General features: G+C 44.4%; 1 protein-coding gene across 2 annotated transcripts in view; it reads right to left on the reverse strand.

Annotated features, from left to right (window-relative positions):
* Positions 1-18,480, reverse strand: part of klf8 (Kruppel like factor 8) — a 102,263-nt gene continuing 83,783 nt past the window's right edge. Inside the window, exons 3-7 of one of the 2 annotated variants that reach the window (XM_079247574.1) lie at positions 18,141-18,389; positions 17,813-18,047; positions 12,875-12,977; positions 8,317-8,456; positions 1-5,833 (exon numbers count right to left, since the gene is read on the reverse strand). In XM_079247574.1, coding sequence (XP_079103700.1) covers positions 5,652-5,833; positions 8,317-8,456; positions 12,875-12,977; positions 17,813-18,047; positions 18,141-18,389 — 909 coding nt within the window. In that variant the 3' untranslated portion in view covers positions 1-5,651. Of the gene's footprint in view, positions 5,834-8,316; positions 8,457-12,874; positions 12,978-17,812; positions 18,048-18,140; positions 18,393-18,480 lie in introns of both variants that reach the window. The other variant, XM_079247573.1, reaches the window with a different exon arrangement.

An 18,480-nucleotide genomic window follows, 5' to 3' on the forward strand; every position in this document is an offset into this window, starting at 1 on the left:
ACCAACTTTTAAACACCATGAATCACAGTATCAAAAAGCTCACGTTTTCCTCACTGATCTTTACACTTTTGTTCTGTACAAATACAAAACAAAACAAAAAAAGAAAACAGAAAAAAACTAAATGTATTGTTACGATAACTGCATTGCACTGTATATATAGTACTGGCCCATAAGTTACTGCATTCATTAGAAAATACTTAAGAGTTTTGGATTTGCAGAAGCAATTGGTGGTGAGTTGAGGCACTCTCAACATGGACGGACGCAATCAACGACGTCATCCTCAGACATGAACTCAGCAGAAATAAAACTCTGACTATTTTAGAGATGAACATTCCTTCTGTTAGACAGGAAGAGAAACTGAAGAGGAATACTGAAGAAACCAAGCTGAGACCAGCTGCAGTAATAAAAACTACCGGAAGAAGGAAAAGAACATGAACGTGTGAATCAGTCTTTCAGCGATAATTCCAGAAAAAATCTCTGTCTGGGGTTTGACTCCACGGCTTTCTGTCCTCAGTGGGTTTATGGGTCTTAATGTGTAAATTTAACAGAACTGCTAGCATGTAGCATGTTCCCCAGAGCTATCAGTGTGCTTGTAAAGTGATGGGCTAACTTTTTTATTCCAAATTAAATAAAAGTTTTTAAAAAAGGAGGGGGTTGATATCCATAATACAAACATTTTTAAGGGTCAGTTCACCACTTATGTCACATTCCTCTGGTAACAAACTGTCATTACAGCTTCTTTTATACAACCTTATGAAATTTCTTTTCAGTCACAATATACATTTGGAGTGTATCGAATCACATTTTATGGCTCTAAATGTCTTGAAAATAAATCTGGGAAGGTAATTTAGAGCTACATCCTAATTAATATGGAAACTAAAGCTTTCAAAACTGTCCTCAATGACTTCAGGATTGTTTGGAGAGATATAAAATACCTGCCTGGACAGGCATTTTGTTCCAGGTCATTTCACTGCTGTTAGCATCACAAACACTTCTTTATCTCAAGTGTTCTTTGAGGCAGAAACAAGAATTTGGGTAAAAACAAAGAAAGATGCAGCTTAGAAGAAGACAGGGAAACTATCCACTTGTCTAAAAGCACGGCATTGCCACTAAACTGTGAGATGGCAACATCAGGCTTATGAACAGCAATTCACAAACTGTAAAACAAACATGCATGCAGTTAACGTATAGATGCACAACTAGACCACACCATGTTCATTAGTTCCAGTCCTAACCATGTAGCATCTAGTGCTAAATTTCCTCGGCCATGGATAAGTTGGGAATCTAAAGTACAAACGTTAAACTATTGTTGTAGCAAATCTGGAGCTAGCTAGCTTTTACATGACGCGCTGTGGGTTAATTCAGTTTAATTTGTTTAACATATCGCACGTATCCATAACGTAACGCTCCAATTTTTAATCTTGTTCATCCTGTAGATCTGTATAGACAGAATTAGATGCCATGCTAACAAATCAAAACTGCATCAGAAAGAGGAAAGTCAAGTAATTGTACAATTTTTAGCCTAATTTATGAAATTGCAACATTTAGTACTTTTAACCATTGTAATCTTTTACAGTTTTCTCATCAGTTCCAGTTGGAATATCAGTAAATCTGTGACGTGCAAAGCTACATTTCCTTAGCCAACTAATGTTCAATTAGCTTTAGTAAAATTTGTGTAGATGTTTTTCAATGAAGTGCTTAGTATTTTTATACTGACAGCATACAGAGCTTGACATTAGTTTAAAAGTAAATCTGTGAAGCTCATGACTAAAATCTCCTCACAAGCTGTTGTTTAGTTAGTTTTAGCTAAATTTGTGTTGCTTTTTTCAAATAAGTGGCCAGCATTTTGTCTTTTCTTGTCATTAGCTTGAACTTAATTTGGTGAACCTTTGGGCTAGCCTCTTTTAGTTAGCGGATGTTCAGTTGTGTTGTTGTTGTTTTCTAAAAGTAGTATAGTGGTACAGGAATTTACAGCTGAGCTGGGTAATGACCCTCTCATGACTCTTTGTGGGAAGAATTTATTTTATAAGAAAAATATATTTGTCTTCTTTTGTTTGAAATTGCTTTAGTATTACATATTAGCCACCTTGATGCTAGCATTATGGTGGCTAATTTCAGCCATTTTAGGTTGAGTGACCCCACTTCAGGCTTAACTGACCCAAATCAGCTACACACAATGATGAAGATTTCTTTTTTCTTATATGTATATTTAATCAGATCCAGTGATGAAATATTATGCTCTGTCATTATAAACAAAACTCCTATTTATCAACTTCAGTTAAAATTTCGTAGTGAAAGTGGGTTTTTTTTTTCTCCCTCAGGTCCTCAGTGTTCAGAGACCCCTTCCTCCCACTGTCTCACACACACCGACATGCTCACCAACGTCACTATAAGAAAACAAGAAGGCTATTCTCCATGCAACACAAGTGTGCACAACACAAGTGGGACCATTTTTTTTTGTTGTTGTTTTTGAAATAAACTACAAAACAAATGGATTCGATTTGGAAAAAAATACACGATGAAGCACATTTCATCAAACCAACAGAGGAAGAAGAAGAAAAAAGATTTTCACATTATCTAGTCAGTGTTAAAAATAGAAGTTCACCCGTTACATTTACTCTGCACTTTCTGATTATATACATTTATTTACATGGATCTCTTAATTATTTGTCCTAAATGTCTTTATCAACAGTTTACAAAAGAAAGAAAATTGCAATCATATGCATATACTCTTCTAGAAAGATGTGCTTAGTAACTTTTTTTTTTTTTAAATTGAAGCAGAGGGGAGATGTTAAGAGAAATGGGGACATTGCATTGCTCTGCACTGCAGGAAAGAACAAAATCCCTTCAAACAAGTGACTGATTTACTCAGGATTGATGGTAAAACTTTACACTTACACCTGTCCACATGCTTTTCTAAGAACACAACTGACCTGGTATTTAAAAATAATAAAAGAAAAACAAAATGGTTAAAATGTAAAACTCATTTCAGTGACTCTGCTTGGATGGATCTTTGTGTTGTGTTGTTTTTTGTTTTTTTTTGCCTTGTGCAGACTAAACAACAACCTGCCCTCTTCAGCTCACAGGAGGCCTTTTCAGTCATCCACACCTTGCTCTCCCTTTCTAACTTTTTGAAATGACAACTCTGAATGGTTCTGCAGCAGAACGCCACTTTTAGTTTGCAGAGGGACGATCAGGATGATAAAAGCATCTTCCTCTGATCACCAACCAACTATTTTCCTCAGTAAAAGTCCTTCCCTTTGATCAAGCTGCAGCTTCACTTTGTGATCAACAACATGGCCTCTGCACATCCTGACATCCCTTGTTTAGGTTCTTGTGACTACTTTTCTGACTCCAACTACCAGCTAGTGATCTACTACTGAGTTCAGAACAGCGCTTGGAGCGAGGTCTGTGTTTTGTTGCATAATCAGGAGCTGAAAAACAGCTCACTGGACACTGTGGTTTAGAGAGCAGGGTCTGGGGGGTCAATTCTGCTCCGAAATGTATGAAAGCCTGAAAATGTGCTGATTAAACGTCAGTCTGGGTTAGATGTTCGAAGGTTTACAAACTTAAAACAACAAAACGAGAATCTCTGTTAGTAATCCATGGAAGTTAGTTAGAAAGAGAATTGACCCCCACTTTGTGGTGGAAACGCTAGTGAGGAGAGCACTTAGATTCCCCATGGTTTAACCCCAGACATGATGGACCCTGACAGCCCGACACAGTGCCTGGTTTCTCCCAGAACCCCAGAAAGACGAGCGTCAGCCACCGTCCAGCTGATCCAAGGAGGCGGACGAGGTTCGAAAGCCAGATGGATGTTTGGTTTTTAACATGAAGACACTTTACAGCCTGCATCTGCGTAACCGAAGCAGCGATGGCTTGAGTCAAAGATTTAAAGGTAAATCTTGTCTTTATGAAAGAACTTTTAGGGACAGTGATGGACAGCGTTCCAGCTGCCGTCGTCTCTCAGCGGTTCTGGTTTCGCCCTTACGGATTGACTTCAGTTATTAAGGCTCAACGGGCAGGAGGTAAAAGAACAAGTGCCCGGAACACACACTCATCTTCTATTCTGATTATGTGTTTGTCTCAAAACTCTCTCACACACACACACACACACACACAATATGAAACACACACTCGGAAAAGCTTCCCGTGTTCCCTGCAAGAGTTTTACTTGTCTGACTATTTGTGTCGCTTTTGTCGTTTTCACAGCCTTAAAACAAACAAAAAAAAAGGTTCAAATCTTCTTTTTTCTAAAAAGATGCCGTTCCGTTTAGAGCGGCAAATCCAGCAAAAAAAAAACTCAAATTCAACTGAAGGCCTTTTTTTCTTTTATGTTTTTGTAAAACACCAACAACGCATACAAAGCAAATACTGTTATCGCAGAAGAATCTAAAAGGTTTGAGTGCGGGGATAAAACACAACGTGACTGATACGCGGAAAAGAAAGAAGTCTTTTAGAAAGTTCACAGTCTTGTGGCTCTGTGTACCAGAGTGGGAAGGAGCTTCATGTTCGACGTCACTTCAGCTGCTGCTCATAAATCCACTGCATGCAAGCACACATACAGAGTCACACTGATATGCACAGTCTAGTAAACACTTTATATGTGTGATGTTTTTCTTTCAGACCCTTTTTAGTAAGTACCAGGAGCCAAAGAAAAAAACTCCAGGAACTACAAGTTCTACGTCCTTGTGACGGTTTGTGTCACCGTTCCTAAAACGGATCAAACCGTCCCTCTGATAATCATTTATAGGAAGAATACAAGAGTTTAAGGATATTTGTTTTTGATTTTATCAACTGTTTCCATGAATTAGTCTCCTATTTAAGGATGCAGAAGTTCTAAGAACTTCATATAAACACTGATATATGTGACCTTTGACCCTCCTTGTGGATGTAAGAAATGAGTGGACGATGTGAAGTCGCCCAGTTCTGGTGCTGACACTTCTGTAGCCCGCTTACTGGGACTTTGATGCTCTTATTCACTGCTTTTCCATCAGATCATTTGTCAATACGTCACAGATCTTTACTAGGTTAGAGACCAGTGTAAGTTCCTGAGAAGGTTTCTAGGTTCCTGGAAATGTCTTTGTGGCTAGAAAAGGGCTGTTTATGTTCTCCTTGGGAGTCACGTTTGCTTCCTTTAAGAAGTTACGTTTAAGTGGTGGCATAACTTCTTCTCAGCTATGATTATGTACAGAATTCAACTTAAAGAAAGAAAAGAGCAGCTGAAGTGACGTCTGATTTAAGATCAAGACTTTAAAAATGGTACACTTGTCATTCTCCTTGTCCCTTCCTCTTCCTCCTGTCCCTTGGATGGATGGATGGATGGATGTGATGGAATGATGGATGGATGAACGTCCCTGCTGCTGGATGTCTGAGTCCATCCTTCTCTTTTAGAGGAGGAGTTGAGAAAGGACCGGTTCAGGGTGGACGGTGATGAGCGTTATTTCCACCATGCATGCGCACAAATGCACGCATTCCCAATCGTCATGTAATTTGAAGATGGAGAGAAGGAAGACGTGTCCTTTCTTCATCTGCCGATTGGGGTTTGGAATCCTGCAGGAGTGAGGAGGGAAGCAGGAGGCGAAGGGCGCCGGTACAAGATGTGCTGAGAGGGACTCTGAGAAGTTGGAGAGGTTGGCTTGAAGGGGATTTCACATCATCACGTGGCGACGGCGGTGCAGAGAAAGATGGTCAGACCGGGAGAAGGAGCGGTCGCACTCAGTGCAGCGGAAAGGTTTGATTCCTGTGTGCTTGCGGAAGTGTCGGGTGAGCTCGTCGGAGCGTGCGAAGCGCCAGGTGCAGCCCTCCCAGGTACAGTGGTAGGGCTTCTCTCCTGGAAGGACACAAGCATCGTTGTTAAACATTACTGATAAAGGAGTCATTGAGGGAATAATGTCACATATCTGAGCTGAAGCTGAGAGCTTTGACCTCGTCTTGACTCAAGCTCCCTGTGCAGAGGCAGCGTCAGATACAGTACAGATGTTTGCACACGCTAGGAAGCAGCAATGCTAACATGTAGCATGTGGCATGTGGCATGTAGCATGTAGCTGAACGATGGAGAGAAACTCGCCTAAAAGATTTTAACAAGCAGTGGAGTCATAACAACACGCAGTTCAACACATGATCATATGAGAATGTAAGAGAAAGATGATCCCTGTCTCCTCTCAAGCTTCACCTAATTTCTCCACGACAAGCGAACCTGAGGCGTCGTCAGGAAGCAGAGACTCTGCTGGTGACAGAGACGTCTGTCTCGTCTCTGTGGGACAGAAACTCTGGAAGACGTCTGTCTCAGTGGGACAGAAACTCTGGAAGACGTCTGTCTCGTCTCTGTGGGACAGAAACTCTGGAAGACGTCTGTCTCGTCGCTGTGGGACAGAAACTCTGGAAGACGTCCGTCTCGTCTCTGTGGGACAGAAACTCTGGAAGACGTCTGTCTCGTCTCAGTGGGACAGAAACTCTGGAAGACGTCTGTCTCCTCTCTGTGGGACAGAAACTCTGGAAGACGTCTGTCTCGTCTCTGTGGGACAGAAACTCTGGAAGACGTCTGTCTCGTCTCAGTGGGACAGAAACTCTGGAAGACGTCTGTCTCTGTGGGACAGAAACTCTGGAAGACGTCTGTCTCGTCTCTGTGGGACAGAAACTCTGGAAGACGTCTGTCTCGTCTCAGTGGGACAGAAACTCTGGAAGACGTCTGTCTCGTCTCTGTGGGACAGAAACTCTGGAAGACGTCTGTCTCGTCTCAGTGGGACAGAAACTCTGGAAGACGTCTGTCTCATCTCAGTGGGACAGAAACTCTGGAAGACGTCTGTCTCGTCTCTGTGGGACAGAAACTCTGGAAGACGTCTCTCTCGTCTCTGTGGGACAGAAACTCTGGAAGACGTCTGTCTCGTCTCTGTGGGACAGAAACTCTGGAAGACGTCTGTCTCGTCTCAGTGGGACAGAAACTCTGGAAGACGTCTGTCTCGTCTCAGTGGGACAGAAACTCTGGAAGACGTCTGTCTCGTCTCTGTGGGACAGAAACTCTGGAAGACGTCTGTCTCATCTCAGTGGGACAGAAACTCTGGAAGACGTCTGTCTCGTCTCTGTGGGACAGAAACTCTGGAAGACGTCTCTCTCGTCTCTGTGGGACAGAAACTCTGGAAGACGTCTGTCTCGTCTCGGTGGGACAGAAACTCTGGAAGACGTCTGTCTCGTCGCTGTGGGACAGAAACTCTGGAAGACGTCTGTCTCGTCTCAGTGGGACAGAAACTCTGGAAGACGTCTGTCTCGTCTCAGTGGGACAGAAACTCTGGAAGACGTCTGTCTCGTCTCAGTGGGACAGAAACTCTGGAAGACGTCCGTCTCGTCTCTGTGGGACAGAAACTCTGGAAGACGTCTGTCTCGTCTCTGTGGGACAGAAACTCTGGAAGACGTCTGTCTCGTCTCAGTGGGACAGAAACTCTGGAAGACGTCTGTCTCAGTGGGACAGAAACTCTGGAAGACGTCCGTCTCGTCTCTGTGGGACAGAAACTCTGGAAGACGTCTGTCTTGTCTCTGTGGGACAGAAACTCTGGAAGACGTCTGTCTCGTCTCAGTGGGACAGAAACTCTGGAAGACGTCCGTCTCGTCTCTGTGGGACAGAAACTCGCAGCCTGAAACACGCATCATGTCTTACTGTGGATGTTTTTGTGGTGAAAAGTTTTATTCCAGCTCTATAAACTCCTCTAACGTGTCTCCTGTGACTCTGTCTTTGTTTGACATGAATCATGAACGTCCTGCTGGTTTCTAGCAGAACCTTCATGGAGACGAAGGAGGTTTTATAGTGACGTACCTCCATTAAACACCTGTACAACTGCTCAGGTGTACATTGTACCTTCTAGCATAGCAAAGATCCTCATCAGAGAGGATTTAACTCCTTCCTGGATGAACTGAGCTGATCTCGCCTGGTTTTCACTGAAAACAAAATCTGGTTTTCCTTTAGGAGAAAACCTTTTACATGTTCTCCTGCGTTCCAGGGAAATTTACTCTGATACTGTAACACATATCTGGATTCTGACACGTCTGTAGTCACCTCGCATGTTCCTGCTTTCTGTGGAAACATTATAAATACAAGATAAACTTTATTTATTTTGGGTATGTCCATTTGGAGAGGAGGCAGAGGAAACAGTGGTTAACTAACCAAAATCTGCTAATTTGACTTGTTTTGGTCTAAACTTTGAACAAACTGAGGACTATTATGACTAATATATCTGTAGCTGTGTGAAAAACAGCTCGTTTGAGCGCATTTTTGGGGTTTGACTACAGATTAGGAGGTTACTTGTTAAACTCTGGTCTCACCTGTGTGTATCCTCCTGTGGGCTTTGAGGTGAGAGCTCTTGGTGTAAACTTTTTTACAGCCTTCATAATCACACATGTGAATCCGCCGCCTCTTCAGATCCAGTGAATCAGGATCGACGGGCTCCAGATCCATGACGGATCTGAGGGCACAAATGAAGAAAAGATGAGTCATGGCTACACGACAACAGAAAACAATCTGCTTTGGTGTTTTGTCCCGTTTTATTACTATAAAGACACACAGATGATCAACAGGTACATTCATCAGCATTCGCTGGTGGATTGAAACATTTCAAGCTGTTTTTAAAGCTCAAAGCGAAGCTGGTGTGTGTGCATGACTAAAACAGGCAATCTGAGCTTAATGTGAGACATCTGACAGGCAGGTCAAAGCGACGTAAACCCCGGAGTTAAGAAGTTCAGCAGAACAGACAAGGAAATAACTGGGAGAGCGTTTCCATGATGCTGTTATTCAGACTCCTCCTAGTGATGACATGACACACTTTAGAAGGTGCGATCTTCAAAGTTTGTAGGAAATGATGCTGAGCAACCTTTTTCTGTTTCTTTAGACTTACTCTCATACTGGTGAACTTTTGTCCATCTGAGACTCTGCCACGGTGAAAAACTCCCATTATACCCAGTCATGTGACCGAGCTGTTGGCTCGGACCCTTTTAATGTTCACAACAGACTTATTGTTGCTCCAGTTCCACTTATTACAGATGTGTTTCTTCCATCAGATTCACAATCAGCTCATATTTTCCATGAAATGATAAAATGTTTCAGTTTCATCATCGGATATGATGTTTCCACGCTGCTGGGAGCTCATTCAGGGTTTATGGAGTTTTTTTTAGCCAGATTATTCTCTTTAGCTTGCATGAACAGTTATAAATTGAAATAACATGATTGTTTTAACTAAATAACAAGAAATTATCTTGATTTAATCATGTCTGCAGTGTCTTGAGATGACTTTATTGTGAAACTATTGCTATTCAGACAAAGCTGAAATGAACCGATTTATGAGATTAATGAGATTATTTATTGTTACTATTCTATTTTTATGTACATTTTTGGGAGTTTCTTATTTTCAATCTGGTTTAACACTTTAAAAAAAAAAATTCATTTTAGAAAATAAAACAGCATCATCAGAAACTTTAACATGTTTACTTTTTTTGTCTCATCAGGTTCAGGTGAGCTGCAAGTACATATACATCCACCAGGGGGCGTCAGTCCCTTGTGTGCCAGAAACAAGGCTCCCACTTCTCCCCCCTCTGTCAGTCTCACCCCTCCACGCTCATTATTCCCTTCTTCCCTCACAGATCAGACAAACTGAACGTTTCGACTCTTTCTGCCTCTTTAGTGACTCTTCAAACCCTGGACTGTCTCGTTCTGCTTGACTGACGTTCATGTGATAAAAACAGTTTAAATAAAGTTAGCTCGAAAAAATAAAAAGCATGCTGATCTCCCAAGTCCTGTTACAAAGAGGTGTGACAGCATTACGTAACCTTGTTTACACCCCAGTTCTGGGAAAGCCTCACAAAGCAACACACAGATGCAGTCAAGCCGTCTCACACACACACATATAAAATCATACACATAACCTTTAAACATACAGAAATACTCTGAATCATTTTGCTTTTATTAAATTCTCTCTGAAACACGCTACAGCAGTAGATTAGAGCACTAAGCCAAGCATGAAAAAGCTACGCCCTTCCTTCTGTTAAGTAAGACGGCCGCGCCCACTGGGTGTGGCCGGCACTCTGACCTGATTTACTAACAAACAGCCTGAACACCTCCTCACACACGGAGGACACGCACACGCGAAGCAACTGTCCATAAATGTCCAAACTTTGTATCTTAGAAAAGCAAACGTCCTCCTATGCAAAGTGCATACTGAGTCTCTGCACACTTGTCTCCCTGTGTGCAGCCTGGGCGTCTCCAGTGAGTTCTGCTGTTAGAGGGTTATATAAGGTTATATAAGCATCCAGTCATGGCAGCACTGCAGTAATGTAATTAGTCAGGAGCCTGCAAGCGAGGGAGGTGACCCACACTAAGACCAAATTTCCCATAAAGCGCTTTGCGTATGAGTCTGTCTCCTGCCGGCCTTCCGCAGTCAGCTGACATCAGGCATGGATGTTGGTATTTATGTCCCGTCAGCAGCTGAACTGAAGCTGATTTACAGTGAAGAACTGAGCCAGGTCTCTGGAAGGGAGGCTTGCTAACCCGTCTGCTGACCTTGACTGCACCGGAGCCGGTTCGGTAAACCCAGGTAACGGTTGGGACTTGACTTTACAGCGCTCCACGTCGGATTTACGGGTTTTGTTTTGTTTGTTGCAGGATGGGGTGAAACTAACACAGTCAGTCAGTGGTTGTGTTTACTTGGGTTAGAGATCGACTATCCTCCAACCTGTAGATGCAGCTCTTCTCCAACAGACCGGGGGTGAATGAGGGACTCGTTACGGCTAGGGTTAGGGCTTCTGCAGAGCTGAACCACATGGCAGGAGGGAATTTAGCTGTGTGATCAGGTGTGTGAAGAAGGGATGTATCTAAATGTTGCAGATCTCCAGGACAGGACTTGAAGCCCCCGATCTAACAGTTAAGATATCCATCACCATTTACCCAACGGAGTAACACTCTACTGGTCCTGATGCCGTCATGAGTCGGCGCTCGGGGCGCCAGCGATGCAGCGGAGCTTTAAAGGTTAATCTTAGCAATCAGAATTTAGCATTGTAGTTTAGCCACAAATTACAGCAAATAAACTTCGAATGAGTAAGATACTTCAGAATATAATGTAATATTATGTTTTCTTTTAACAGTTTCATGTGTCTGCGATGGACTGGTGACCTGTCCAGGTGTCCCCGCCTCTCGGCCAATGACCGCTGGGATAGGCTCCAGCTTCCCCACGACCCTTAAGTAGACTAAGTGGTTAAGGAAATAAATTAATGAATCAGTTTAAAGTTTTCTTTTTTTAAAAAAAGGAAAGGAAAAAATCAGCTTGTTTCAAACCTATTTTTCTCCACAAAGATGTTAAAACCGGAAGTGTAAGGCTTTGAACTACACATTCCCGTGTTCATCATAGCTGCCGACATACTTTCCATCTTGGAGGGTTATTTATGTGTTAGCTTCACTGTCTGTAAGATGTAGATGCAAAGGCCCCAACGTTCCCAGGATTAAAAAGGACAGAAAATATGAAGACAAGCTGATTGAGAAAGTCTGAAATAACCTACGTCTTTAGGACACTCATCGTCACAGCGACAAATATCTCCATGTTGTTTTGTTTATTCCTCACAAATTCAGCAGCTCTGTCCGCTATGAGTTCTCCAACGCGCCTCCCAGTGGATTGATCCAGTAATGTAAACGTGGAACACAAGCAACCATGTGAACATTTACCGAGTCAGCTGGCTACAAGTCGATCTGCAGGTTACAGATGCCAAACCCGCCGAAAGGTCGGTGGATCACTGCCTTGCTCTGCCTGACAACATGTCAGAGGGTCCTTAGGCTCGCCACTAGCTAGTCTGAGGGGCTACGAGCATGTCTCTGGGGACAAAGCCGGCATAGCTCAAAGCCTCATGTCTGCTCTCTTTACAAACTTAAATAGAGTCTAATGTTGGCAAACAAAAAGCCTGGATGTAACTTTTACTCCAACGCGTTCTTTACCCTGGTTGGTTGTAGAGTTCCTGCAGACAACAGTAAACATGGAGGAGGTGGAGGAGATGATGCATATTGTCAGAAAGAAGCAACGCAGTAGAAGACAGTGGTCTGTGCAGCCATCAGTTACGTTGCAGCTTCTTCTTTGTTCCTTTCACTGGTCACATGTGAGCTACACAGCGCAACGCTGCCCCCACAGTTTGTTGTGGAAATGCTCCACCTGCTACATCTGGCTACACATCAGCAAGCCGTCTGAAAAACAGACTGAATTACCGACATAAAAGGTGTCAGAAAACACGTTTGTATTCAACACAGAGCGTTGAGGGTCTGTTTCCTGCAGGCTGGGATGGAGCACAACTCTCTCAGAGTTAGAGTTAAAACTCTTTTCCTCTTTTTGTCTGCAACTCGTTTATGATCAGTTTCAGATTTACAGCCGGTAAACAAGCATGACAAGTTCATTCAACGCTGCCTGAAAGTGTCTGTAAAACTTTCCTGCATGTTTTTAACGCTTCCTACAGGAAGATGCATCACTTGACGCCCAAATGAATTCTTGCAGAAGAAACTGGTTAATCCTTTTTATTACATCCACTTTCTGCAAACTTTCAGGAGGCAGAAGACACGAGTCTGCTGGATACCCTTTTCCACAGGAATAATTCTCACATGTTTATATTTGTTTGTTATGTTTTTGTTGTACATTTTCATTCATTCATTCTCCTAACAGCTATATCCAACTCAGGGTTGTGGGGAAGCTGGAGCTTATCCCGGCAGAAAGGCAGGGTACATCCTGGACAGCTCGCCAGTCAATCGCAGGGCTTGTTGTACATTTTGTCAAAGTAAAACATTTCAGATGAAAAAGATCCAAAGTTCCTTGGTTCAGGTTTTAACGGGTAAAATGTGAAGTGTGTGACAGGGACTCACCCTGCATCGAGGCTTTGGGAGGGCGTTCCAGAATCTGTAACGCTCTCGGCATCACTGTCGCTCTGGTACTCCACTGGAGACGTTGAACCTGGCTTAATACGAACTGGAGGGAGGGACGGGTGACAGGAGGGGAAATATTGAGAAGGTTGAAGGTGGATGGTGGAAGATGGAGTGGGATAAGGATGGGAAGAAACAGAAACAAACAGCAGGAGTCAGTTGGAGAATAGTGATGTCAAGATTTAAGGATTTCATAAAGTTTTACTTTGTTTCAAAGTCTGTTAAACATCTTTACAAAGCTGAAGCTGGAGGACAGCGATGTGAACAGATGTTCATGAAAAATCCTCTCAACTCGATGCTAATTAGACGTGAAACCAAAACCTCTGGAGGGCAATCAGACAACTTGAAGCTCTCACACGTTTTCATTTGTCCTGATAGCACAGAGTAACAGCAAAGCCTTCTTCCACGTCCGGCTCTGACGATGCGGGGAGGGAGGACAGCTTTTTGTCTGATCTTCACCAGAAGATCAGAGTCTGCTGATAGAAATGAATACAGAAAACTGTATTCAGCTCCACAGAGCTCGTCTTGCAGCTCAGCGTTGGGCTGCAACAAGCAGAATTAAAAGTCGGTGTTTGGATGTTTATCTAGTAGAAAACCAGGATGTACAGAGCAGTACGCAGTACTCATCAGAAGTTACGGGAAACTGTAAAAGGAGGTCACACTACAGTAGATACTGCAAACAGTTCCCAGCTGTGCGCTGGATCGCTTTCCTGAACAAACCAGCAGGAGAAATATTTTAACTCAGTGTGGATTTGTGAGGAAATCTCTGTACGCCACCGGCTCAGGCTCCACCGAACATCGGTAAAGAATTTACACATCAATCTGAGAGATTAGTCGTTAGAAGAGAAAAGAGTTGTGTCTCCCCCCTCCACCATCCTCTATCTGCAGGAATGTGGAAGCCACACTGTTCAAAGTCCAGCCAGCCTGAAGAGGGCGGGAGGGGTGGGGTGCTTGGAGAGCTGATGCTAGGAATTTGGGTGGAGTATATGTATACGTGGGGAGGGTCCCACACCAAAAGAAGTGGTGCTCTTTGTCTCTGGAGACAATTAAGTCACCCCCTCCACTCCTCCGCCACCGCAGCTTTCCTCTTTCAAAGGCAGAACAGCCCATCTTGTCTCTCCTCGACCCCCACACCCTCTCCTCCTCATCCTCCCTGCCTACCTCCTCATCCTCCACCCAGCCACACTCCCCTTTCTCTGCACCGGCCCAGCCACCCCTCCTGCTGCGGCGGGTCTCAGGTAAATAAGGGTGAACAAACCATCTCCTGGTTTCACATCTCCGCTGTTTCACATTTTCTTCGCTACAGCATTCAGACCTGGTTCGTTTCGACCATCAGAATCAGGAGATTGTTGTAATAACTGTAATAACTCTGAATGCCATAATGATGACTCTTGTCTGCACTTCCCAGTTCAACATTGGATTTTCAAACGTAGTGAAACATCCTGCTGTCCAGAACATCTGGTCCAAACATGGCTGCGTCCTCACGCTTAGCGCTAGCTGCTAACTGCTAATCTGAGCTAATAAGCTGCTAAACAGACGATGTGGGAAAATTTAACTCTAAACATGGTGAAAAGTTTCTACAGGACAAATCCTTTCTTCTCTCTTCGTTTTTCTCAGTTGATCTCAAATGTTTTCCTTCCTGGTTCTGGTCCTGATGGAGGTTTTCCTTCCTGGTTCTGGTCCTGATGGAGGTTTTCCTTCCTGGTTCTGGTCCTGATGGAGGTTTTCCTCCCTGGTTCTGGTCCTGATGGAGGTTTTCCTTCCTGGTTCTGGTCCTGATGGAGGTTTTCCTTCCTGGTTCTGGTCCTGATGGAGGTTTTCCTTCCTGGTTCTGGTCCTGATGGAGGTTTTCCTCCCTGGTTCTGGTCCTGATGGAGGTTTTCCTTCCTGGTTCTGGTCCTGATGGAGGTTTACCTTCCTGGTTCTGGTCCTGATGGAGGTTTTCCTTCCTGGTTCTGGTCCTGATGGAGGTTTTCCTTCCTGGTTCTGGTCCTGATGGAGGTTTTCCTTCCTGGTTCTGGTCCTGATGGAGGTTTTCCTCCCTGGTTCTGGTCCTGATGGAGGTTTTCCTTCCTGGTTCTGGTCCTGATGGAGGTTTTCCTTCCTGGTTCTGGTCCTGATGGAGGTTTTCCTTCCTGGTTCTGGTCCTGATGGAGGTTTTCCTCCCTGGTTCTGGTCCTGATGGAGGTTTTCCTTCCTGGTTCTGGTCCTGATGGAGGTTTACCTTCCTGGTTCTGGTCCTGATGGAGGTTTTCCTTCCTGGTTCTGGTCCTGATGGAGGTTTTCCTTCCTGGTTCTGGTCCTGATGGAGGTTTTCCTTCCTGGTTCTGGTCCTGATGGAGGTTTTCCTCCCTGGTTCTGGTCCTGATGGAGGTTTTCCTTCCTGGTTCTGGTCCTGATGGAGGTTTTCCTTCCTGGTTCTGGTCCTGATGGAGGTTTTCCTCCCTGGTTCTGGTCCTGATGGAGGTTTTCCTTCCTGGTTCTGGTCCTGATGGAGGTTTTCCTTCCTGGTTCTGGTCCTGATGAACTCAATATGAATTATTAATCAATGAGAAGATTTGATCCGATCATGTCGCAATAATCAATGGCTTCATGTTCATGTAATTTGAGATATTGGAAAAACGATATCAACATCTATTCTATTTTAGTCTATTCTAGTCTATTGTAGTGTATTGTAGTCTATTCTAGTCTAGTCTATTCTATTGTCATTCCGTCGATGTTTCCAGAACTTAGATCTGAGAGTGAGAACTGGTCCAGTTGTACCCAGGTGCTGCCGTGCTGCTGTTTCATGCTACAGGCAGTATTTATTTATTCCCCTCCCTACAGTAGTTCCTTTGTTTAATTATTAGAACAAAATTTCATCACAACAAAAAGAGTCTAGCTACTAATTACGCAGCACGTTGTGGCGGGAGCAGCTGCCTGTCCTGTACTGAGTGCAAAGTACATTTTCAGCATATTTACTTAACATGGGTTTAAAGCAGAGACTTGAGAGAAGAAGATGAAACACTTTGAACCTGCATGAGTTCTGAACGTCAGGAACGACTGCAAACACACACTCTCTGGTTGTCAACTTCCTTCGGTCATTTCTACTAATACGGTCCTCTTCTAACCCTTCATAAAAGTCCTGTTTTAAACTGATGGAAAGTCAAAGATGTCCTTTCAGATAAAAAGCAGAAAAGTCTACGTCTAACAACGCTGTGATACGGGAACGTCTGACACACGCTGAACGTCTGAGAGCATCCTCCGCCCTCAGTGACTCCCTCCGTCGCCTACATTCCTGAGTCGAGGCCTCGCAGGTCTGAATCAGAAACCAAAGCCGACCAAACTGTCTGAACCCAGGACTTTACGGCTGTTTGTCAAACACATCTTCCAATTTCTTCCAAGAAGTTTTCTCATTGAACTGGGACGGCAAGCTGACATCCCACCGACTGCAAGGGCACGCCGGCTCCCAGGGGACGGACGCTAATCCCCCAAAGACAGACGAGTGGCAGAACGGAGGAGGAAAGAGACACTGACAAAAGAAAAATCTGACTTTTTAACATCTTAGTGGAATTCCTGGTTATTGACATGAGTTTGCTGAGGTTAAAAATGTGGCTGCTACTGTCCCAGCGTCCTGTCTCAACACGACCTGATGTTATGAAAGGCTGTTTGATTGTGGCTTAAGCTCCTTCCCACACAGTTCACGCAGGTAAGCATCATGACAGACGGGGGGATGGAGGATGGCTTTCAGTTTCGCCCTGCTTTTAAAAGTTAATGTTGTTTCAGAACAAGCTGAGAAAGTGAGAGATTAAACAACCTATGTAGCTCTTACAAACACCAGTAAAGTCCACTTTCCAGTACTGGTTGAACCCCTTTTCCTTCAGAACTACATAAATGGTTCGTATGATAAGACTCAACAAGGTGTTGGAAATTTTCCTCCATGTTGACATGAAGCATCACACAGTTTCTGCACATCATGATGAGAATCTCCCGTTCCACCACGTCCCAAAGCTGCTCTGCTGGACTGAGATCTGGTGACTGTGGAGGCCGTTGGAGGACAGTGAACTCATCGTCATGGTGGAGATGATGTGATCTTTGTGACATGGTGCATCATCCTGCTGGAAGTTTCCATCAGAAGATGCTACACTGTGCTCAGAAAGCCACTTAAATCTCTTTTCTCCCTCCTTCTGATGCTCAGCCTAAACTTCAGAGCGTCCTCTTCATCATGTCTACATGGGTTGAGCTGCTGCCATGTGATTGGCTGGTTACATATTTGTGTTAACAAGCTGATAAAGCTGATGGGGACGGTGGATCAAACTATCTGTCATCTGCATAGCCGTTGATAAGGGGTACAAAAAAAAACAAAAAACAAAGAAACAAGACGTGACTGAAGGGAGGAACGTGAATACAAGGCAGTCATGGCAGTGGAAAGACGTCTGGCATCATTACAGTAAAAAAGTGCGGTCAACTTCACCCACTGGCTCACGCAGAAATGCCCGCAGCAGTCCCGCTTTGGGGACGTTGGAGGAAAACTTCTGATCATTGACACTGTGCTGTCAGGACAGAAACACTGCTGTGATCGGACCGCCGACACTCGTCAGGTCAGAGCATCGTTCCTCTGATCGGACGGTGTCAGGTGCAGATACAGCAGAGCGTCTTCCTCCGGAGCACGGTGCGTTTCTGACGGATGAAGAGGGTCATCCCAGCCCACACAGACAAAATGCCGCCGTTTGCTCAGTAAAATAGCTTCTCAACAGGTCAGACGGTGTTGCCATGGCGATGTGGACACGTAGAATCAAAACATGTCCATTTAAATCATGTTGAATGAAAGAAAAAGCCAAAGTAAAACCTTCTGAGGCTGAATGTTCGTTCTGCGTTGGAGGCTCGCATTGCACCACTCACCAGATCCTTCTGAGCGCCCGTCGCTGCCTATGAGAGGCACCGTGATGGCTGCCGTGGCAACGCCGTCAGTAGGCATGGTGGTGTAGACGACAGGCAGCGACTGCACCACCACAGGGATGGTCTGCAGCTGGCCCACCTTGCTGGGCATGCTGACGGAGGGGATTGTGTGGATAACGTGAAGAATCTGTTGGCCGCCGGCACCTTGCGTGGCCAAGATGGAGCCCGGAGAGAGGACCTGGAGGAGTACAGAGGAGGACATGCCTGACTGCAGTAAAAAGTGACATGCTCTGATGTTTTATTATAGAAACAGAAAGGAGATGGAGGTTACCATGGAGCCTATGGATTGTACCGTGGAGGGGACGGGCGTGGCGGAAAGGCTGGGCTGGGTCACAGCGCCGCTGGGTGCCGTGTTGAGCACCTCGCTTGTCGTGGTGGCCAAGCGGGGCTTGTTGAGCGACAGGTCCACAGGTTCGGTCTGGTCCTCAGCAGAGCTGGGCTGAGGCGAACATGGTTCTGTTTTGCACTCTAACTTCACCTTCAGGTCTGTTGGCTGCAGGCAGCCGTCACCGACATCTGCCTGCTGGGAGGAACAATGAAGGCGGACATGAGAACCACAGCTCACATGCAGACATCAGCTTTTTATACTTTATACTAATATACATATTCAC

The sequence above is a fragment of the Telmatherina bonti genome (assembly GCF_933228915.1).
Source record: "Telmatherina bonti genome assembly, chromosome: 10".
Classification (NCBI taxonomy): Eukaryota; Metazoa; Chordata; class Actinopteri; order Atheriniformes; family Telmatherinidae; genus Telmatherina; species Telmatherina bonti.